The 22,566-nt window shown below is 50.3% G+C and overlaps 1 protein-coding gene across 2 annotated transcripts in view; it reads right to left on the bottom strand.

Annotated features, from left to right (window-relative positions):
• The window catches only part of COL5A1 (collagen type V alpha 1 chain), a 160,318-nt gene that overhangs the window by 3,745 nt on the left and 134,007 nt on the right, over window positions 1-22,566 (bottom strand). The window contains exons 39-65 of one of the 2 annotated variants that reach the window (XM_054220676.1): window positions 21,822-21,929; window positions 21,563-21,652; window positions 21,417-21,470; window positions 20,673-20,780; window positions 18,869-18,976; window positions 18,655-18,708; window positions 17,983-18,036; window positions 17,666-17,773; window positions 17,517-17,570; window positions 17,323-17,430; window positions 17,135-17,188; window positions 16,642-16,749; window positions 15,497-15,550; window positions 15,072-15,125; window positions 14,549-14,602; window positions 14,057-14,110; window positions 13,210-13,317; window positions 12,710-12,763; window positions 12,558-12,611; window positions 11,763-11,870; window positions 11,222-11,275; window positions 10,787-10,822; window positions 9,942-9,995; window positions 9,316-9,574; window positions 8,787-8,899; window positions 6,579-6,647; window positions 2,357-2,590 (exon numbers count right to left, since the gene is read on the bottom strand). In XM_054220676.1, coding sequence (XP_054076651.1) covers window positions 2,357-2,590; window positions 6,579-6,647; window positions 8,787-8,899; window positions 9,316-9,574; window positions 9,942-9,995; window positions 10,787-10,822; window positions 11,222-11,275; window positions 11,763-11,870; window positions 12,558-12,611; window positions 12,710-12,763; window positions 13,210-13,317; window positions 14,057-14,110; window positions 14,549-14,602; window positions 15,072-15,125; window positions 15,497-15,550; window positions 16,642-16,749; window positions 17,135-17,188; window positions 17,323-17,430; window positions 17,517-17,570; window positions 17,666-17,773; window positions 17,983-18,036; window positions 18,655-18,708; window positions 18,869-18,976; window positions 20,673-20,780; window positions 21,417-21,470; window positions 21,563-21,652; window positions 21,822-21,929 — 2,367 coding nt within the window. Of the gene's footprint in view, window positions 1-2,356; window positions 2,591-6,455; window positions 6,525-6,578; window positions 6,648-8,786; window positions 8,900-9,315; window positions 9,575-9,941; window positions 9,996-10,786; window positions 10,823-11,221; window positions 11,276-11,762; window positions 11,871-12,557; window positions 12,612-12,709; window positions 12,764-13,209; window positions 13,318-14,056; window positions 14,111-14,548; window positions 14,603-15,071; window positions 15,126-15,496; window positions 15,551-16,641; window positions 16,750-17,134; window positions 17,189-17,322; window positions 17,431-17,516; window positions 17,571-17,665; window positions 17,774-17,982; window positions 18,037-18,654; window positions 18,709-18,868; window positions 18,977-20,672; window positions 20,781-21,416; window positions 21,471-21,562; window positions 21,653-21,821; window positions 21,930-22,566 lie in introns of both variants that reach the window. The other variant, XM_054220677.1, reaches the window with a different exon arrangement.

Raw genomic sequence — 22,566 nt, 5'->3', positions numbered from 1 at the left:
CTATTATCCGAGTGCTACCAAAAAGATCACATTTAAAGTTTGATGGAATTCACAAGGTGATGTTGTCTTTTTATCGTGCCCGGTAGCCATACAGTTATTTCCGAAATATAAATAATTATTAGAGGAGCAGAAGCGCACCCGAGGGCATACAAAACTGCACAAACAAGTGAATTTATGGAGCAGCTTTTGGCTCTACCTTACCCTCTGATTTGTGTGTCTCGGTAGAATAGGCTATATCACAGCTACTGAGAAAAGGGCTGTAAGATCAGGAAAAACACATTCAAATAATGGCCCAAACATTAGCCCTGGAGACCCCCGTGCGCCGTCTGCAGCAGCCTCCCTCCATCACGGCCGGAGCGCGGGTCCCACCACGACCTCTGCGGCAACGCCGTGTCGGGCAGCCCAACCGCGTTTTTCACATGGTAGGGCTCAATCTTAAATATCCTGCCTGTCGTTCAGGAAGGGTGATCTATCAGGGTACCGGAGACGGTAGGGAATACAGGAGACGCAGAGCCTCCTTCTGCAAGGCTGCCATAAGCTCCCTCGGCATATTTTATCTCCTTTTTATAGCCTGCAAGAACATCTCTAGCAGAAAGGAAGGACTGGGACCTGCCGGCTTGGAAACGACGCCCAAACTGGTGAGCCAGGAGATGACATCTCTGTGTCCCACCATCACACGGGGCTTGTTCAGCCTCTCCCAGTGCTCCCACACCACAGGCGCCTGCGGCTCCCAGTGTTGTAGTTCTTGCCACAGTCGTTTATTTGCAATGCTGGGACTTGGCTGCGAGAAACAGCCAAGCAAATAAAATGGAAGGAGCTACAGCCCTCTTTCCATGCAAATATCCCTCGTTAGGGAGAGGAACACAGGGCACCTGAGCCAAATCACTTAAAGCAGAAGGGTTTTCAGCGGGCACGTCTGCCTTAAAATGTGCAATGATCTTGCAGCATCCCTGAGACTTAAGAAGGGAAAAGGAAAAGAAGGTACTTTTTACCGAGGACACATTGCGTTAGCAGGAGATATGAGGTACTTGAGGATAAACATCCCCACGCGGCTTCTGAGTGTTTCCACAAGCAGGACGGATGCCCTTTCCCTCTCTGAGAGAGCGTTAAAAGAAGTGGTTGAATCTAATCTGATTTTCCTCATTGCTCCTACAGTAACAAACGCGCGTGTGCCAGAAACAGAACCGCTTTCATCTCAAATTATGTGGAGGGCTTCTGTCAAACATCTCAATCTTTCTGTCCCGCGGGCTCCAGGCACTGCAGTTGCAGAGGGTGAGAATTATATGCGTGCTTTTGCACCCGCAAGCTGGGTCTCAAAATAAATGCAAGCAGCACCTGCTTTGCCAAATTTTCAGCTCCCCAGGGCAGGTTTTTCAGAGCTCAGTCCCAAGTCAGGCAGCCAAAAGAAGGAGGCAGAAGCAACGAGAGGATGCTGGGTCCCTTTGGAAACTCTGGCTGTCGCTGGTGGCCGCAGCGCAGGCGAGGAGCAGTGTGGGCTGCGCGGGGAGAGGAACGAGGCAGCGAAACGCCCGCCTCTGCGCAAAAATGTCACGGGGAACCGAGCTGGAGAGAAGGATGCTGCAAATCACGTCTGCAATGGGAGTGGGGATGTGAACCCCTGTCTCCCGCATCCCGTAGCATCATCTCGTCTTGCTGCAGTGGCAGGCCTTGCTTTGGTTTGTCCTTTCGCAGGGGCAGAGGCGGCTCTGCGGGGGAGCAGGGGCTTTGCGGGCACAGAGCAAACCAAAGCCCCGTGCCAGGGCTCCTCCGGCAGCTCGGGGGATGCGGGGCTGGATCCGGGTGCACCCCGGTCCCCAGCGCAGCCCAGAGCCCTCCTGGGGCTGCACACAGCAGCCTGCCCCCCAAAAAAACCCCAACCAACCCAATGGAAAACCCTGAATGCTTTGCCTCCAAGGTTTCCTGAAATCACTTAAAAAATTCTCATCAAAGCCCGCAAAACTCATACACAACTGGGTGCCATCGCTTGCCTCTCCCTACGTGAGAAAAGAGAGTAGGGAAAAAGGCACGGGGGGGACATTTAAAAGCAACTGGTGGTTTTAAGCAGGTCCCTTCCTTTATGCACAGCCAGCAATTAAGTGAATTAATCTAGTTTACAAAGGTGCTGCGGCTTCCCCCGACCTTGAGCAGAATCACGTACTCCCAGCATAAGGAACAGCAAGCCCGATGTCTCCCATGCTAGGGACGGTCCTCAAGGCGACTACGTCAACAGGCAGAGGAAATTTGGAAGTGATTTGCTCGGAGGCAGAGGGTGCTGGAGAAGCAGAGGAGGGGGACAGACACCTGCAGCACCCACCCCTTTGGCAGGGACTGGCCGAGACCAGCTCTGCCCACGTACCGCGCAGCCGTCCAGGACGGCTCGGATGTAGGGGTTGTTGTCGTAGGACATCTCCTCGTCGTTGGAGCCCAGGAAGCGGATGGCCTTGTCGTAGCTGTCGGTGGTGGCGTCGTGCCAGGCGACGGACTGGTAGCAGTTGTAAGTGATGTTCTGGTGGGCCGAGGCGCTCAGGAGCCGGAGGAAAGTCATCTGCACCACTCCGATGGGGTTCCCGTCTGAATCCACGTAGGAGAGCTATGAGAAGCGGAGAAGGGGAAACACTGGGCAGTGAGGGGCAATGCAGTGCCTTGGGGGGGCTCCGAGGACCACCAGTCTCACCCATCATTATCACCCTGCGTGTGGGGCTCGGTCTCGCCACCCCAGCGGGGAGCAGACACCGCTCCGGCCACGGGGCTGCTCTGGTCCTCCTGCGGCCAGGGCACGGCCACCGAGGGCAGCTCATTTCTCTGGCTGGTTGTGAGCTAAAAAAATAAGGCTAATGCAGAGCAGGAGGAGAAAGGAAGGGGGATTCCAGCCCTGGTTCCAAAAAGGTGCAGTGCTAAGCAAATCTGGGAATACGCGCCTCAAGTTTAAGCCAATATTGAACATACTGCTCCAGCTTTTGAAAAGGAGAGAAAGCAGATTTCTGTAAGGGTTTGGGCCTTCATTTTTCTGTCCTGTTTGAACCTCACTTTTCAGACCGCTCTGAGTATTTTGTTCTGCACACACTAGGGTATTTCCCGTTCATTTTTCCTGCGCACCAACACATTGGATTTTAAGTTATCTTTGCACTTAATCTGCAGCAATCCCATTCCTGCCGATAAGGGCTCCGTGCTGCCCTCGTCCGCGAGGACACGCTCAGCTAAAGGGAAAACGCATTGGCTGCCCTTAGGGCACACCATGGAACACGGAGCTGCACCGGCACCCGGATTCGCTCCATACTGCACATAAGGCTCCTTTTCTCCCTTGGAGGAGAACGGTGCCTAGAGATACATTTCTGCAAAACACTTCCAAATACGTATTACTGAAGCCCAATTCCAGCACCTTGGGGATTCAGGACTTTCTGGGACTTTCTCTCGTCCCCCACCGAGGACGCAAAGGCACAGCGGCACAGCCGGTTTGCAGGTACCACCTAACTGCGCTTCAGGTGGCGTCTCCAGCCACGGCCAAGCTACCAGAGCTGCCGCTGGGTACTGTCAGCTAAAGAGAGCGGGTTTCTTTAGCAATGACCAGGAGAAAAATACAGGCAACACAAACAGCGCAGTGTTCTTCGAGGTACCGTGACACATCACGTTGCGGTGCAGGCTGCAAACAGCACAAGAGATTTATAACCGGAGAACAAAATCATGAGCAACAAGGTAATAAAAATAAATAAATAAATATACCAACCGGTTGTCAGGATACCGTTGCACTGTCGTCCTGAGAGTTAAATATGACTGACCGTGAAAGAGCCACGCATGCCAGGAGGAGAGCTATGAGAAAACCACCAGGACGTGGAAGGAAGGGGACCCAAAGTGCCGGCTACTTGTCACACACCCAATGGCACGTGGCACTGCTGATCTGCAGGAGCCACTTCTCTTATTTGTTCTTATTTCAAATCAGTGCTTGGTTTGGGAGCCCGACTGCTCGTTACGGGGCCTGGGCTGCTGTTCTGCCTCTGCAGATTGCACGAAGCCCTGTCCCAGCTTTGCAACTGGAGCCACCGGGATCTGGTTGAGTGCATAAGGCTTGCTCGAGGGAACACCGTTTTGCAAAAAAATCAATCCTTTCCTGTTTTCTCTGTGACAGTATTTCCCTGTGGCAGATGCCATATGGCTATGAAGGATAACAGGACAGGATGGGTGGCAGCCCTTGTTAGAGCTACTGGGAATTGTAACACACACAGAAGGAAAGCAGAGTCCGGAAGAAAACATCTGCAAAACCCTTTTATCCCTCTAAATGCAGTTTGGCTGCATCATGAGAAATAGTACGAAATCAGCTCCAAGTACTCTGTGTCATTGATTAATGACGGTGCGGAAGCATCAAAACAAGGCGATGTCTTTGTATTTCATATTTCCTACGTCCTTCTCGCCTTGGATATGCCCAGAAGAAGGGCAAGTGTCCTCACGGCTGCGCACCTGGTGCAAGCACTGGGATTCATGCGGAGTTCCCCACGTCGGCAGCGCTGAGGAGCCACGTGGAAATCTCCCCCTCGGCTCCGGGGATCCCCGTGGGCTCAGCCCCCCGGGACACCACGCTCGGGCCACGTGGGAAGACACCGGGGACATTCTCTAGGGAGTCAGAGGAGCAACGCTGCACCCAGAAGGGAACCCAGACTCATTCATCCCACCCACCTACACATGGATTCCAAGTGATCTTGGATCCGGGCCAGGCAAACATCTCCCCCATTTACCAGTCTCACAGTTCCAAATACTGACTGGGGTGAAATGAGAGGTACTTTTTTTTTTAAAAAAATAATAATAATCAAACCTTCCTTTTATGGCCTGTGTGTTTAACAGTTTTGTGGTTTGCTTAGGCAGGTCTTCTACGTGCTGGTGGCTTTTTTTCCAAACAGAAAAAGCAGGACAGGTAAAAAAGCAAGAAAACAGCAACGCAGGAAGATGGAACAAAGGGCTCCGAGTAGCACTGAAATTCCTATTTAAAAAAATGGGCCCTAAGCTGTAGGTTGGCAATTCAGCCTCTAGTGTAGCTGGTAAACAGACCGGGGGGAAAAAAAAAAAAGCAGAGAAGATGGAGAAATGGAGGTACTCATAATAATAACTGATGAAGTGCTCCGTAATTAAGCTATGAGTAGTTGCCCTCCAAGGAGCTACAAGGCTGAAGCCTTGGCTTTGCGGCCTTGTTCCACGACGCAGAAAAGCTGCAGAAGCCATATCCTTCTTGTGGGCAGAATCAGAGCAAACGCGTTTAGTGGCGGTGAAATGTGGCTTAGGAAAACAACGCGGTGATTTTTCTTTGTTGTTTGCCTTTTAAGGTGGAAGTCTGGGGCACTGCAAGAAACCTCTGCCCGGGGCGAGGATGGATGACTGCGCGAGGCTGCTCAGCGCAGTGCGTCGGAGCATCTCCTGCTTTCAGGGGCAGGTCGGTTTTATCCGCTGTATATTTCCTTCTTGCCCAATTCTCCTGATTCGACTGAGCTCATTATCTGCATCCCACTAATCCTACAAGAATTGATACACACGTGGGAGGTTTCTGTTGCTTACGGAGACCTGGCTTACACTGATCAGTCGCTGCTCTGACAAGGATGCTCCGACACCCCTGACCAAAGCTCAGGCTCTGTGGGAGCGATCTATCCACAACGTGAGTGTCCTGTTACAGGACAAAATACTAGCGTTTCTTCTCCATTTTACACGTTGCTGTCTTGCTTGCTTGCTGACATCAGACGTTGTTTGACCTTATGACAGTTTTTCTCCCTTGAAAAAAATCTTTAATTGTGACTAAGTTAAATTCCAGGCTCGGCAAATACTCGTGGCTTGAAATCTTCCTTTAAACCAATGAATTCCCACATCTCCCAAGCTCTGGGGGTGGCATGGGAGCCCCCGATGTGGTTAATCTCTGGCGTGGAAGGTAAGATTCTTCTGTTGGGCAAAACCCGCCCCAGCCCAGAGACGTGCAGATTCCCCCGCCAGCCCGGGTACCAGCGAGCCCCGGCTGCCCCAGCAGCGTGCCCAGCTCCGGGCCGAAGCACCAGGTTGAGGGGCTCAGCTCTTGGGATAAGGCTACGCTGCTGGGGGACGGCAGCATGGGGACACCCAGTTTGCCCTTGCAAACGGGAATAGGAACTGCTTAGAAAACTCCTGCGGGATGCAGCCCGCTGCAGCGCTCCACAGGGACAGACCTGCAACAGCTCCAGCTCTGCAGGGTCCCCCAGCACGTCACCGTGTCCCCTTCTAACGCGGGGGAAAGCTCGTCACCTACTCCTAGGTTTCCAGTCAAGCAGAGTGGAAAAAAAAAGCCGTCCCCCCTTGGGTTTTGTTTCATTTTCAGTATTCCACCTTAAATTTTTTGACTGCGTCTTGCGATGGGTATTAGTCCAGCATGCAGAGTGCAACAGGTCTGGCCATACCAAAGCAGATGATGCGCTCTGATTCAGACTAGAAGGCCAGGGTTAGCCACTTACCAAAGACCCCCGCTTGTATTGACTATACCATGTGGAAGGCTGTTCTTTGGGCCAACGAGCCATTTTACTCTGTAAAATATGACACGGGTTAAAGAAAACAGAAAGCACCAAGATGCATCTTACCAGTTTACCGCGCTTGAATTCACTGAACCAGGAGCCTGGGTTTTCCTTTGGCCAAGAAGTAATTCTAGCCTAGTTTGTGGACGGCATGGAGGAAAGAGAGAAAGAAAGAAAGAAAGAAAGAAAAAAAAGAAATAAAAAAAAGTTACATTCGGTTCCACAAGCAGCGTCTGCATGTCTTATTGAAACTGTCCAACTCCCTTTAAAATGTTTTCTTAATCTTTGTACACCAGTAACAAGAGCAGTCGGCAGAGCCCTGGGGTGGCAGCAGCCTCTCGAGCGGAACCGGACATCATGGTGCTGCCTCGGGTGCCCAGCGCTGCCTTGGCATCAGCCTCCTTTGCTAAGGGCTAACGATCTCTGCCTCCTTTGGACACAGAACCAGCAGGGCAGGCTATCGGCAGGAGAGATCAAAGGACAGATAGAGGGGGAAAAAAAGGAAATATCAACAGTAAAAGCTCCATTGATCTTCATGGGAGGGCTGGGGTGGGAAAGCAATGCTGACAGCGGAGACGGCGGTTGTCACTCTAACGTCAACTCCAGATGCGGTGGGGCTGGGAAAAGCAGAGTGGGATTAAGGAAGAGCCTCTGCCTGTCTCCTGCCTTTGTGCAGCAATAAGGGGTAGCGCGGGCAGTGCATCCTCCACAGTGGGTGCTGGAGCATCACACGTGACGGAGCTCCAGCTACCTGGAGTGATGCAGGGGGTGACCTTGACAAGAAATGAGCTGTCAGAGCAGCCTTTATGGCAGCCCTGCCAAAGCAGCTCAATCCCTTTGGTTTTGAGCCGGAGCCCAAGGAAGGAGCGTGGCTGCCGTCTGCTCCCTTACCCTCCCCATGAGCTCCTTCACTTCTGCCGTAAATCTGCCCCGAAAACAACAGCCAGGCTATACACAGGTGTCTTGGGATTGTCCTTTCCTTTCCAGTACATGAACCATGCAGCGAGTCAGTGTGTTTCTGCTGGGTCTGAAAGGGGATATGGCTCAAACTCTGCAGCGGCTTATAATAAAGCCACTCAGCCAATAGTTAATGCTGGTCTGGTAGCTCTTTTCACTCCCCTACTTGGAAAAAGAGCAGGCTGAAGCTTTTTCTTATTTATGACAGTACGTGTAGCACAATTTACATTTGAGGAGCATCGCAGCCTGTGGTCAGAAGAGCAGCTCCACAGTGGACGAGACGGGGCCAAAGAGCCACTCGCAGCGTCAGCGTGGCAGGAGTCGGAGCAGCCGTAAGATCACGGTCAGACCCCGCTTTTTTAGCTGTCAAGGTTTTGAGGAGAACCACGGCAAGTTAACGCAAAGGTGAAGAAATCCATCTCCTATTTAAGCAGCCCTAACAAAAACTCCAGGAAGATTTATGTTGCGTGTTATTTGTCCTGTGCTGGCACGTATTTCTGGTGGGTGAAATTCAGCAAGCAAACGGCTTCCACTGGAGTGATCAGCTTTGTCTGCATCTTAATCCAGCTGGAGCTCAACTCTGCCACGGAGGGAGCTCCCCCAGGCCGCTTTGCAGGAGTTTCTGCTTGGCCAGTGCAAGAGCTGGTCCGTAGGCGCCGGGGAGAGCAGCTCCAGAAAACAGAGCGCATGGATACGGGATAAAAATGACGAGTATGGCTGAGCTATGCACCTCATTAGACAAATAATTGAATTGACCTCGCGCAGCGGTGCCAGGAGGAGCACTGAGGCTAGTTGCAATCATTTAGGAAACCAAACACCCCTGAGAAACACCAGGAAAAGATGACAGGAGATAAATATTTGTCTGCCTGAAGACACAGTAAGGGTAGAGGAGTCAGCGGTGCTTATGCCCGCAGCCAGCGGAACCGCAGCCCGGCGGCAGGAGGGGAGACAAGGAACGAGTTAAATGAAGCTCCCGGGGAGAGCTGCAGTTCCTGCGCCAACACACCCTTCTGCCTTTGTAATGCTAAGTAAAAAAAAATTAAGGTTTTAGCATTTATCATGCCTGGGAAATCATCAAAGACTTGTCCCAAATCATAGTTTAAGTCTGACTTCCTCAAAGAAATTCTCTTTGTAAACATATTCCTTATTATTCTCGAAGCCAATGTTGTGTAACAAAGACATGTTCTGGATCTTTAATCCTTCCTTGCTATTGTTCACTTCTCCTGAAATTGACTGTCTATGAATATTCATATTAGGAAACTATCTCTTATCACCATGATAGAGAGGCGGAAAAAAAAAAAAGTTGTGTGGACTTACTCCTTCAGATTTCTTATCAGGGAAGATGCAAGTCTCTCCACCGGCTGTGAAATTACAGTAAACTTTGAAAGAGTCCCTGGAACATCCTTGGTTAGGATCAACCCAGTATTCACCTGGATGCACGAGAGGGAAGAGAAGGGAAGAAAGAATCAGCGCTGCGAAGGAAGGACGACGGGCACTTCAGCCACCATCTCACCAGGGATGTTTCACCTCTGTCATAGGCTACTATTTATGTTTTTGGAAAATTAGTTACGTTCTGATCCCACATAATACTGTGGCACCTTACAGGAATAGCTATTTTTCATCATATATCCCCGCTCTTAGAATATTTCAGTTGGAAGGGACCCACAACGATCATCTAGCCCAACTCTTCTCTACTTATTCCTTCTTTGTCAGCCTCATTCCTCATGGCGCACCAGGGCCAGGGACCCCCCAAATTACTTCTCTTCCTGCACTTGCTTATGTTCACTGCATGGAGCTGGGAAACCCACGGTGTTTCCCCCGCATCCCCTCTTGTCCCGGGACACACCGTCTGGGAAGTCGGGGTGACAGAGCTGCAGATCCTTGCAGGTACGCGCTGGGTTATGTTGAGTGCCCAAGGGATGCTTCATTTGCTCAATTTCCAGTTTCAAGGAATTCAGCGACCCGAAAATTTCCTCCATGCCATCTGCGTAGTCCATGTAGTTGTCGGCATTTCCATCGTCCACCAGCTGGCTGGCGTCAATATTTCGCCTGGTCCGCTTGGAAGACTGGATGGGCAGCGGCTGGATGACTTCTCCAGGAGGACCCTGATTTGTTGGGAAAGAAGATACAACTTCTCATTGCATTGGTAGTGAGGAAGAGACACAAGAGAGGGCCAAAGCAGCCACCAGAGCTGAGAAGGAGCAGCACGAGATACACACTAGACATGTAAAACACCCATTATGGCACTGATAAAAATCCTGGCCACCAGACTTGAACGCTGGGTCCATCTTCCCATTAGTAACTTCTCCCTTCACATCCTGCTCTGTTCCCCAGCATCTCTAGGAGATGCCAATCCATTGCCAGGACTCACAATATGCTGAATCTTTGTCCACCAATCTTCTACTTCCAAACATTACAACACTCATTAAATCCGAACCTCATTTCACGCTTCATGTAATGGGTTTTACTTACAGGAGGCCCTGGGGGCCCAGGAAGACCCGATTCACCCTTTGGACCTGTTGGACCCTGGGTGGAAAAGAAAGAGAAAAACATATGAGTCATTCAGGAAAAACACAGTTGTCACTTATATCACATCCCAAACATTATTTCTTTTAAAAGTCTCTTGTGGCAATAAATTTCTTCTTGTCCCTTCAGCCACACAAGAGGAGCGTCCTCACACCCCATCAAGACAATGTTTATTTTGGTTATTTTTGATGCTTGGGTAAAAGAAAAGATTGGTCAAAAACTTGGGATTAAACACTCAAATTTTGCTTAGGCTTCCAACACAGAAGGAAGGATCTTCCACTGCATGAAAATGTTAACTCTCCAAATCAATTCAACAGTTTCATAAATCAAATGGTACCTTCAAATTAATAAAACATTGAATTCTGCATGGAAAAAAGACTTTAGGAAGTTGCCCAAGAGGAATTTTTAGCTGCCTGCATAGGAGATCTGTAACATGAAGCTTGCTTCAGTGTCGCATTTCTCACTGAGTTCTTCGCTCCTCAGCTTCCCACCTCCCGCTTCACAGGCTATTTTTAATAGTCTCCGCTTTACAGCAGTCGGTTTTCTCCTAAGGACTATGCACCGGGTTCCTCCTTATGATCTCTGCTGCACTGATGTTCAATGGAGTACAGTGCGTGTAACAAAAACCTTTCCCAATTATAATTTCTGGGCTTACACAGCCTGAAAAGGCTGCATTTGCTACAGTCATCTTTGGCTAATTGCCTTAATGCCACTGATGTGGAGAAGTCACAGCAGGTTACACACTTAATAAGAGCTCCTCAGCCTTTTCCTTTAACAACGTCTATACTCACTGATGATCCTTTAGCACCTTTGGGACCAGGTGGACCCTGTATAGAGAAAAACACAGAAAGGAGTCAGTACGTTCCCTAGCAGAGCAGTCAGGCTCTCCTTAGAAAGCGACAGAGTAGTGTTATACAAGGTGGGTTTTTTTTCTTTTAATTCACTTCCTTTCTGTTTCCATTTTTCACATCCACTTGAGCTCGGTCTCGCTTTTATTTGCCAACACACAAAAAGCATTTGTGTCAGACCAATCTGTGTCAGCGCTCCCCGCTCCTGCCTGGATGGGGACTGGAAAAGCTGCTGTGCGCCTGCCGTAAGCAGTCCCATCAGCATCCTCACCCAAGGCCAGGCCAGAAGGACTGCGCTGGGTATCTGGGAGCACCGAGGTGACTCCAGAACCGCTGCGTAGCTCCCGAGGAATTAAAAGATAATTACTTATCACGTACCGGTAATCCTGGTGGCCCTGGAGGTCCAATTGGTCCAGAAGGACCTGTGATACCCTGAAAAATAAAAGCAGAACAACATTGATTTGCATGCAGAGATGACGGCCTACAACTCCACAACTAACATCTGCTCACAGATGACCATGCATCTTTGGAGGACTCCATCGAAATCTGGAGCTTTAACTGGTTTTTAAGCGTGTGCATGATCTAAACAAAAGCATGACTGGGGAACCTCATACCTCATTTAGGCACACAGCATTAAAAAATGAGTCCTCCAGACGCAGATTTAATATTACCATCCCTCCAAGTCTATTCATTTCTCTTCCTATGACCCTTGAGAATCTGCTTTCCACTCAAATGGATTATCGTGGAGTATCTCTATATTTCACATGTAGAATAAACTACACTAACATAGAAAATATTCCTCAGAAATTAGCAAAAGTCTCCTGCCGAGGCTGGCCATCTCTCTATGCCGGACCTGCTCAAAGTCAGCAAACCACACAGCTCAAAAGCACATTTAATTAAGGTCTCAGGGAATATTTACCTGCTCTCCTTTAGGTCCTGCTGAGCCCTGGGGGCCTGGGAGACCTCTGTCACCCTTTTCTCCCTGCTCTCCTGGTGGTCCAATAAGACCAATTAAACCTGGATGTCCCTAGGAGAAAACAGCAGATGTTAATTACGATCTCTTGCCGCAGGTAAACGAATGCCAAAGGTACCCAGCAAAGACATTTCTAAATACAACCCCAAATATGTAAGCAAGGTGATAGGAGTTTGTAGCTATCCCTGACACCTGGAAGTGGGAGGGCGCAGAAAAGCACTAGCTTTTTGCAACAGAATATGCCACAAATATGGAAAGAGGACTGCAGCATTGGAGCACCTGCTCGTTTTGTGCACTGACATATATTGCATAAACTTCTACAAGACCGAACATGATGTCCGAAAGCAAGCCATGTGTCCACACCTCCCTCTGCCCTCTGCTAAAGGGTCTGCATTCGGGCAGCCCCGACAACTAGAGCTGCCGTGGACTTCAAGAGCTGACACAGGGGAATTCAGCTCCTCCGTGTCCCTCGTTGTCATCAGTGCTGGGGATACGGGGACGGGAAACCCAGTCTCGGATCCAGACAGGTGGTGGCACAACCTTGGGGCACACTCGCACTCTCCATCTCTCCTCTAAAGATATGTCCAATGTTTCCCGAGTATGAGAGAGAGCCCATGGGGCTGGTGGCACTCCTCAGCCTTGTCCTGCCAGCTGCAGGACCCCTCTACAATGACATTTTTTTTCCCCACACCCAGACATGGGCATCAGGTCATGTAGTGAGCTCGTGTGGGCCATTCTCACCTTCTCTCCTTTAGGACCAGAGTCTCCTTTAAGACCAGGCAAACCCGGCGGGCCCTTTGGGAGACAGAGAGGAAAACAAAAGAGGGAATGAATTCATGTAAAATACATTCATCCATTTCAAAAACTCCTGGGAGGTGATGGTCTGCACATACCATTGGGCCTGGAGGACCATCTGGGCCAGGGGATCCCGGGAGACCTTGTTCACCCTGTAAAACAGTGCAATTCCCTCAAACCCATCATTCACGACAGCAGTGCTTCCTGCTGGGATTATTCAGATTATTCACCCATCCTCATCTCGTCCCTGGGCCAGGGAACATTTGCCGCGGCTTCTCACAGGTGGGTAAAAGCGAAAGGATTTATCTTGCTTTCATGCTCAAACCTCTACTGGAAAAGGGACTTTGTAGCTCATGGAAACGTTACCCCAGAGAGCGGGTGAGCAGAACCAAGGCTCAAATAAAACATGCTGGGAGATGATATTCACCGTTATATTAGTTCCACTAAAGATGTTTTATCTGCTGTCAGGTGTGTAAGCACAGACAAAACATTACACTGGGAGAAAGGCATCTTCCAAGGCAGATGGGTTACAGTAAAGCAGCGGGAACAACCCTGCCCAGAAGCTTTCTCAGACTTCGCTCAGTTTGGGAATACTCACGACTGGACCAGGAATCCCTCGGAGGCCATCGGGGCCAGGTTTCCCTGGAGCACCTTGGGGACCAATTGGGCCAGTCTTCCCAGGAGGTCCTTCCAAACCAGCTTCACCCTAGATGCAAGAGGCAGCATGGTTTAATTTCCATTGGGGCACCAAACGATCTTCTCACATACGCCGCGGCTGCTGCCAGGATGTCACAGAGTAAAGGCAATTCCATGAAAAACACGCAAAACTTTCTGTTCATTGATTTTCCTACTGCTCCCTACCCCTTACGCACTGAGGACAAGTCTCCAAACTCCTCCACTTTTCAGCCTTGCCTATTTCTGCTGATTTCCAGCAGGAACCGCTCTTTGGCTGCGAGCTCTCCGGAGCAGGAAGCTTTCCTGGGTTTGATCCTGGGAGATGAGCTAGCAGAGGGCATCCTCCGCCACCAGCGTTCCTGCGGCTGCCGCAACAATCGGACCTACAATTTGGAATCCCACTCTACATTTCCCCACCACCCCTACAAAACCGATCATAGTCCAATAACGCTGTGTTTGCCCTGGGAAAGGACGTAGGGCTGTGCATGCCGTATTATTTACAACACATTAAATTGCCAAATAGGGCACTTCGTCATTTCAAAACAAGAAAAACATTCCCATGACCTTACCAAGCTCTAATTATCTCTGCAGAGTTTGTTAGAAGATGAAACATAAGCTTAGATTTGAGGCTGATGGCCCCAAATTCAGGCTAATTTGTTGTAATATACAGAAAAATCAAATCACTGTCTTTCAAACATCAGCGTTGTCAGAGGATGATCCTTTTGGCATACAAAGGACATAGTAGAAGTGAAATCCCATTCAGCTCTTACCTTGGCTCCTTTCTCTCCTTGCCTTCCTTCGGGACCAGCTGGACCAGGAGGGCCCTAGAGAAAGCACGAAATAGATGGAAAACACAGTTAGATCACACTGATCTGAAATGGGCTATTGGAATTAGCACAATGACGCTACAGCCCCGGGGAAGAAGACAAAATGGAGACAAATATCTCTGAAAAGCTTTTTAAATTAGCTTCTTGCTAAATGAAGCCCTGGGCTCTGCCAGCAAGGCAGGAAGAGCAGGAGCACCTCATACTTGTATGTTCTTTTGCGTGTTGAAATCTCAAAAAAAATCCATGGGATTTGGCTGACAACTTCCCATCAATTTCCAATGGCTGCGGATGGCGCATCAATTGTTTTTCATTACTATTATTATTATTTATTTTACATGCTACTGCCTAGCATTTACTGTAGACCCAGTAATAACATTAGTTTCAAAAAGTCAATACAAATACATTTGGAAAAATACTCCTAAACAATCAGCTTACCCTTTTTCCTGGAGGTCCGGAGGGGCCTGGCTCTCCCGTGGGACCAGGGGAACCCTAGATGGAGAGGGGAGGAGAACAAGCCATAATTGCACCTCCAGACATGGGAAGGAGGAGCAAACATGTAAAACTTGAGTTGAGATGTAGAGTTTGTGCTAAGCCGAGGTGTGGGCGGCCGGTACAACTCCCGACACCTCCTCGGGGGTGCAGGTGGTATCTTGTTTTATCCCTTCCCACCATGCAATACCATAAGGCACGGCAAAGTTAAAATGCAAGACTGAGATTTTGTTTTTCCATGAGTTAAGTTTTGCTTTCAGGATGTATTGCCGAGCAGCCTGGATGGATGGCAGCAGCCAGGCTGACACAGACAGGAGGGACAGGCATCAGGGGACCAGTGCAGCAGAAGGTGGTGGGAATTACGTGCTGTATGTCCTCCTGTGTTAAAAGTACTCGGACAGTCCTTTAGTCCTTGGACAGAAACTGTGGGCACTGATGGGGAGCAGAACTCATCTATGCAGTTACTCACGGTCTGTCCAGGTTCGCCATCGTCACCTTTGTCACCAGGGGGACCATCTTGACCCTAAGAAAGGAAGAAGAAAGAAACAAGCAGGTGTATTTAGGGTACGAATAGGGTTGAACAGAGCGTTAGCAGCAGCAGGTGTGGTTCAGCTGGTCTTCATGTCACTGGGCACCATCCCTTCCCAACTCCTGTTGAGAGCACTGGCAACAGCAAATGTCCCGTGCCAAATACTGTGGATAGCAGCATTTGTACAGCTACTGCCACAAAGGTTGTAGTATGGTCTGACAGTCTTACGGTGGGACTTCCTACTCTTCCCCAAGTAAGGGAAGAATCTGTGCCAGAGGAGCTGCTGGCGAATGAACAGCACACAGTCGTATTTCACAAAACCAAGAGGAGGGACCTAACTGCCCTTCTCAGAGACAAACACTTACGGCTGGACCAGGTTCTCCAGGAGGACCAGGGTCACCAGGGAAACCAACTGGACCCTGCAAAGAGAGAAGAAGGAGATCCCCAAGTCAGAGATGGTGCCTCTGGAGAACTGTAGAGCACTAACACCTGCTACCCCAGCGACAACGTGGGGAGTCACCCTACGGAGCAAACCCCAACTCCCTACCCTCAGACACAATCCCAGACCACATCCCGTCCTTGCATCTTCAGTAATTTCATCCTGTCACCGCCACCAGTTCAGCTCTGCATCCAGACTACGCAAAGCTCCAGTGTCAATGCTGGGACTTTCATCTACTTTTTCCTAAATACCTTGGACAAGTGACAGCGAAATCCTCGCACCTTTGGGGAATGGGCAGATTAGAAGACTTTGCTTTTGCTTACTACACGATGCGTAACATTTTTCATACAAAGATCCTCTCAAAGCATTTAATGACTAAAACACTTCACATTCTTCTCCGTACAATGTCTATTGTGCACTTCAAATGATTCCGAAACCGGCGTTCAGACAATAGGCTTCAACCAACAACGTGATATCCCAAACCCCATCTGTTAAGAGAGATGACTAACTCCCCTGCCTCCTCTGCTGTTTCATGCCATCTTTGCTTATCGCATAATAAATTTCTTCAGCCAGCAAGCATCAAAGAAGCCGGCAAGATAAATACTGTACCATTGTCATCTGCTATAAATCAGTATAGCTCCACCGGCTTCAATAGAACTACAGCCATTAGCATCAGCAGGGATCTGACCCTAGAGGTCCAGCTCCCAGTTTCACATAAATCTCTTCTACGCTATTTCGGAAGCTTCGCTCTGGTGCGAAGGACCTTGGCAATGCATAAGCTCAAGCGCAAAGTAAACCTACTGCAGGCCTTCACCATAGGGGTGAGTTTTCTGATAGCCTGCAAAAAGAACTAATAATTCAAGTATTGCTGGGAGATATGGCACAACCGGGCCTTTTCGTCATTAGCACCCTAAAGGAAGGGGACTGACAGCACATATCATTAGAGGAGCAATTCTGTGGCTGGTAAACTGTTTCAAATTGCCACAAAAATCTCTGGAAAACATCTTTTCATGAAGAACTCTCTGCTGGGCAAGACAAGGAAGCGCTGCTCGGACAGGAGGGGGTACTTACAGGGCTGCCTTTGGGACCGTCATCCCCTGGTGGACCTTTGGGGCCAGGTGGACCAGCAGCACCAGAGGGACCTGCTTCACCCTTTTCACCTCTTTCACCTTTAGGACCCTGCAAAGGAAAAAGTGTGTTTCTATTATCCAGGAAAACAACTTACCAACCTCTAATTTTCCTTTAATCGATTGCGAGAAAGAAGCTCTATTTGTATCTCAAAACTCGGGGACATGATTTAGCAGTCCCTTCCCACGAAGATTAAATGGTGTTCGTGTTGTTCAGTCGTGGGTAGCCCATATTCGGTGACTAAACGTTATACTATAAATATGCAGTAACATGGCGATGTGTCACCTGATACCCAAACCAAGGAGGTGGCTGGTTCAGTCCCTTCAGCCCCATCCACATCCATGGCTCTGCCACCCCTTCAACCAGCTCCTCAGGGGACACCACTGAAGAAAAGCTCCTCTCCACCAGAGCCAGAGCCACCCCATAGCGTACTTACCGGGAGGCCAACCTCGCCAGGAAGACCAGGCTCACCAGATTCACCAGGTTCACCCTGTAGAGGGGAAAAGAGGATGAGCACTTACAATTCTGCAGGGTGCTGAGGTTTCTGCTGTCGTAGCAAAGCCCCTGCATGAGTGTTGCAGCAAACCCCTGCGGGCTTCAGTCAGGTTCGGCTGGATGCTTTACCTTCTCTCCTACTGCACCAGGGTTTCCTATTCCCCCGGGAGGACCCTGTGGACCATCTGCTCCTGGTGGCCCAGATGGACCCCTGGGTCCAGGTGGGCCTGGCGGGCCCTGAGAGAAAAGGGGGACAAATTTAAGACATGTTTCTTGGAGCAACGTCCGTGAGTGATGAAAGAAGAAGTATGAAAGCATCTTACCATTTGCCCAACGTCACCTGTTTCTCCCTTCTCCCCAGGTGGTCCAGGCAAGCCCTGTGGAGGTGAAGGGGATGAGTTTTAGCTGTGAACATCTTAGGTAGAGCCCCAGCTCTCATTACCCTAAGCCCTCCCTTGATGCTGCGAATTACCTGCAAGCCCACTGGGCCGGGGGGACCAGGGAATCCTCGGGGTCCTTCGTCACCTTTCTGACCAAAGAGGCCTTGCTGTCCTCTGGGCCCTGGCTCTCCATCGGCACCCTACAAGGAAAGAGTCTAACACAGCTTGGCAAAGACACAACGCAGATTCAAAGCTCCATCCCCACCACCTCCTGCCACAGCCAGTGGCATCACCCTGCTCACGCGTTGGGCATCAGCAGTGCCGGGCAGAGACTGCCAATCCTTGCAGTGCTTCCCAGGAGCTTTTATGGTAAAAAAGGGGATTTCTGCTAACAGGGGACAATACTCACAGCTGGGCCAGGCTGACCGATTGGACCCTGCGGGCCGGTAGGTCCTGGCGGACCCTGTCATGAAACAGAAGTGCAACGTCACCATTAGGAAAACAGAGTAAAAAAACTCCCCTGGAAAAGGCGGTGCCCTCCAACACAGCCTCCATTAAATGAGCATTGATTCCCAAAACAGAGAGGGAGGACAGGGCCAAGTCTCCTTGCACACACCAGCATCCCTCAGCCCTGGTGCCAATGGCACAGCAGACATGTCTATGTGCATTTTTGCTCCAGCAAAGCAATATCACACCACTCCATTCTATCTCGATACTTATGCGTAATTTATCTTCCTCTAGGCTCTGAGCAGCACAAAAAGGTGCTTCAGCGTGCTGCAAGCAACTAGAAAAGGAACTACAGCCAAACACCCAACTTGAATGGCGAGGGCTGCTAATGTTTCACAGATATTTACACGGCACACGGGTGACATGGAAACATCTCAGTGTGCTCCTGGGAGCTGGAGGCTCACGCTTCAGGCACTTGCTCTTTTTTACGTCGTGTGGGTATTTGATGAAGCAAAGGAAGATGATGCGATGATAGAAAGAAATTAAACCGATATTGTTTTCTGTTTCCAGCAAGCCACACAACATAACCAGGCTCCTCCAGGGAAGCATCTACGATGACGTCCACACAACTCACCTGCTCCCCTTTGTCGCCTTTGCTGCCCTTCTGGCCAGGCTCCCCGATCTCGCCCTGCCAGGTACAGAGGGGCACAGTTAGTTCCCTTGGTGACTACTTCCATAGCTCAACACGCAAGCAATAGTCCCGTAGGTCTGCACCCTCATCCCAAAGATACCGGTTCCCACGGAAATACCCCAAAATGTTCTGAAAAAAGCCAGAGAGCTGCTCCCACCTTGTCTCCATCCTCTCCGGGGGGGCCGACAGGACCTGCTGGACCCGGCAGTCCCACCGGGCCCTGGATGCCGTCCCGGCCAGCCGGTCCTTGAGGACCCTTCTCACCCTGGAAGCAGAAGCAGCAGGCAGGTCACACAGAGCTCTCCTCCACCCCTCCAACCAACCCATTACATCCCATTAACGTTTTATTCAGCTGCTAATAACCCCTGACTACGTGGGCACGTATAGCAAAGCCGGTTTCCAGCTGATATTTCATCAGGCTCTCTGTGCTCACTGTCTGAAACAAGACAAAATTTCTATCTCAGGAGATAAGGAAAGAACAAACAAATCTAAACGGTGAATACCCAGATCACAGCTGCAATTTCACCGCTGTAGCAACATAATCAGATTTAATCTGAACCCTCTGCCATCTCGCCCTGGATGACAAACAAGACTCCAACTAATTTTTATTCCCGCAAGATGGGTTTTACTGATTCTGGTCCTGGCTGCCCCAGCATTCGGTGCCTGCTCCCTCCCTGGCTGGTTCCCAACGGATGGGGGTTTCTCAGGAGGCCCCAAGGACAAAGGAAAACACCCAAAGCGAATAAAGCAACCTCTGCTGGCCTCCTGCTTAAACACCTACCCATATTCCTCAGAACCGGAGCCTTCAATCAAATTTGTTTGTTTATAGGAAACTGAACAGTGAATATTTTTCCGTTTCCTCGTACATAATTTAATTGCATGTGAATCCTGGGTGCTCTCTTCTGAATAATTAGATGCCACATAAATTGCCTATTCATCTATCCACTGCTACATCATATAGGTACTTGGCAGGACAGATGTTCATAAAGCTGATTCACCAGGAAATTCTTGCCTCTGGAGTAGCTGCTGGGATTTCTAATAAGCCAGCAAATGTGGAATACAGTGGCCGATAAACACTTCTGCTAACAACAATCAATCCCCGTAAGCGTCCTCATGCAGTCTGAAATCCCCCACGCCAGCATTTGCTCGTTTTGCCGGGTCTGAAGCTGAGCTGAAGTTTGAGGCAGGCGACCCCAAAGTCCCTGCAAACCCCACGTGGGGGTGAAATCAGAGGCTCAGCCTCCCTCCGCGGGACTGTCACGGTGCTGGGCTCTTCAGGGACAGAAATAGTCATCCCAGCCCACTCTCTCCTGCCCGCACGTGACATTTCACGCGCGTGCCTGGGGAGCGAAAGACGTGCGAGTTTGCGCGGGCTGGCTGGTGAAGGCTCAGGAGAGGGACCATATGGCAGGACTCCTGCCGAGAGCGGCTCTTTCCACGGGCGCCAGCGGGATGCCTGGGAACGTTCCGCGTCCTGGGAAGCGGAGCTAAAACCTCGGCAGCACCTTCACGTGCTGCTCCTTGGCCAGGGCGCAGCAATGGGAAGGATTTGTTTGGGCTCAGTAGAAATTGCTGCTGCCATTGCATCCTCGTAAGCAGTGACGGGGTTGGCTCACTTCTCTGCCCAGAGGCCTGTCCTTTGGCTGTTTGTCACCAGGAGGTCACAGGCTGTCATTTCACCTGGTCATTCCTCAGCCCTTCTCATTGCCTGAAGACATTTCGGTCCCTGGGATCACATTCATTTTTGATAGCACGAGTGTCACAAACGGGGAAGCTGAGCAGCTCACGTTCAGCAGTTTGATGCACCCAAGATGAGAAAATTCCTTTCTAATTGAATTCCTTTTTTTTTTAAAAAAAAATATCTTTTATACACCTACCCCAGGGAATATCTCCATGCTCAGCTTCCTACTGTACCCATTTCTATTTGACTCACAGCTCTTAACCTTTACGCTGGTACTTACTGGGGCTCCCTTTTCACCTGCGGGTCCCGGAGGTCCCTGGGGGCCAGGTCGCCCTGGCAAGCCTATGGGGCCAGCTGAGCCCGCGGGTCCGCGCTCGCCAGGAGAGCCCTGTTTGGAGAAGAAGGAAGGAAGCATTAACTGGAGTATCAACCTTCATCTATATACAGAACACAGAAATCCAGCAGTAGGATGCTGCAAATGCATCGTCAGTAAGTGAACGCATTTGATGGGGTGACTGCCATGTGATGGCACCATCAGCCTAAGGGGTTCTGCAGATTTTTTTTTTTAATTAAAATCCCTGGAAGGGTTGGGTTCTCCTCTGGATGGTGCAGGGAGCTCAGCTCCTGGGGGCACATTATCAGCTTGGAACAAGAGCATGCGCCACATCATGGCCAATGCAGCAGGGAGGGCTGGATGATGAATATTTTCCTCCAGAGGGGCTGCACCGAGCACAAATCTCAAGTGGGAACAACTTTCAGAGAGAAAGCAGGTGCCTTAGAAACAAAATTCTCAGTGTCCTGAATCATTCCAATTCTCTCAGCTTGTCACGTATGTTCATAGCTGACACCACAAAGCGACTGAGCTATTACATGCGTGTCTTGTAAAATAAAGCAATATCCAGCAAGTCGTTAGTTAGTGCGAAGGAAATAACGGATAGAGCACTGAGCTGTGACTAACCCTCCGTTTTGGCTTGCCAAGCCTGTAAATGCGTTAGGTGGTGCCTGTAAGGGCAAGGATACTCACTGCTGGACCTGGGGGGCCTGGGGGACCTTCGTTGCCTTTCAGCCCTGGAGCACCCTGGGGGGAGGAAAACAAAGTCATTTTGGGAGGTGGGTGCTGCACCGCCTGGGCACCCTACCCCCGGGAAGGAGCGGGCAGCCTCTACTCACAATGGGGCCAGGGAGACCTCTCTCCCCGGGGAAGCCTCGCAAGCCGGGGGGACCGTCCTTCCCTGGGAGGCCGGCGGGACCAGGGTCCCCCTGCAACGACAGAGAGAAACATCTGAGATCTGCAGACTCCACAGAGACCCAGCTCCTCGCTCTGGGCTCGAGTCGCGATGAGACTCTTCATGTCTCTTCTGAATCAGCCCCCTCCATCTCCAGCTGCGAGGCGGGCATCCAGGCTTGCAAGCGGGCTGCTGCTCCCTACCTTGGTTCCTTCTTTTCCAGTGAGGCCAGGAAGACCTTGTTCACCCGGGGGACCCGGAGGACCTGGATGTCCCCGCTCACCCATTGGCCCAGTCTCACCAGTCGGACCCTGAAGAAACAGAGATCGGGGAGAATGTGGTGGGTATCAGCAGAGCAAACACTGAAGGAGGAGGTGCAGGCTATCAGTTTATTCCTTTAGGTTGCAATGGGATGGAAGAGGCTCTTTCCCTTAGCTGTCCCTCAGTGCCTCCAGGAATCCCTGCAGAGATGCCTCCTTTGGCATCCAAAGGGACCTTGTTTCGGAAGCGGGCAACACTGCACTTGACACACCAGAGGCACCGGGAACCTCTGGAACGAAAGCGTTCACATAAATGAGATATTAATAATATTATTATACTTAGGTTTTGGTTTTTTTAAATTGAAGACTTCCTAAGTACTCTAGGATCATGCTGATTCTTCCTTATATGGGGCATAAATAATGGATTAGGCTTGTAGTACACGGCAATCACTGCCTGTGCCGTACGTGGCACTAATGGTGACAAGTGTCGCTAAGGCCCAGTGCAGGAGGTTCCCAAGTGGCCCGTTTTGGAGGAGGACAAAAGCCACACGCACAAGACTATAACGTCCCCGCACGCTGGTGTCCGTGGGGACGGTGGTTGTAATTCATGTCACGCTGCAGGGTGCCACTTAGTGTAAGTAGAAGGATAACACTGCGATCGCTCAGCAACCACAGATCACGCTAACTA

This window comes from Rissa tridactyla, chromosome 14 (assembly GCF_028500815.1).
Source record: "Rissa tridactyla isolate bRisTri1 chromosome 14, bRisTri1.patW.cur.20221130, whole genome shotgun sequence".
NCBI lineage: Eukaryota > Metazoa > Chordata > Aves > Charadriiformes > Laridae > Rissa > Rissa tridactyla.
Note: the sequence above shows the minus strand (reverse complement) of the source record. Positions and strands in the feature narration are given on the sequence as shown.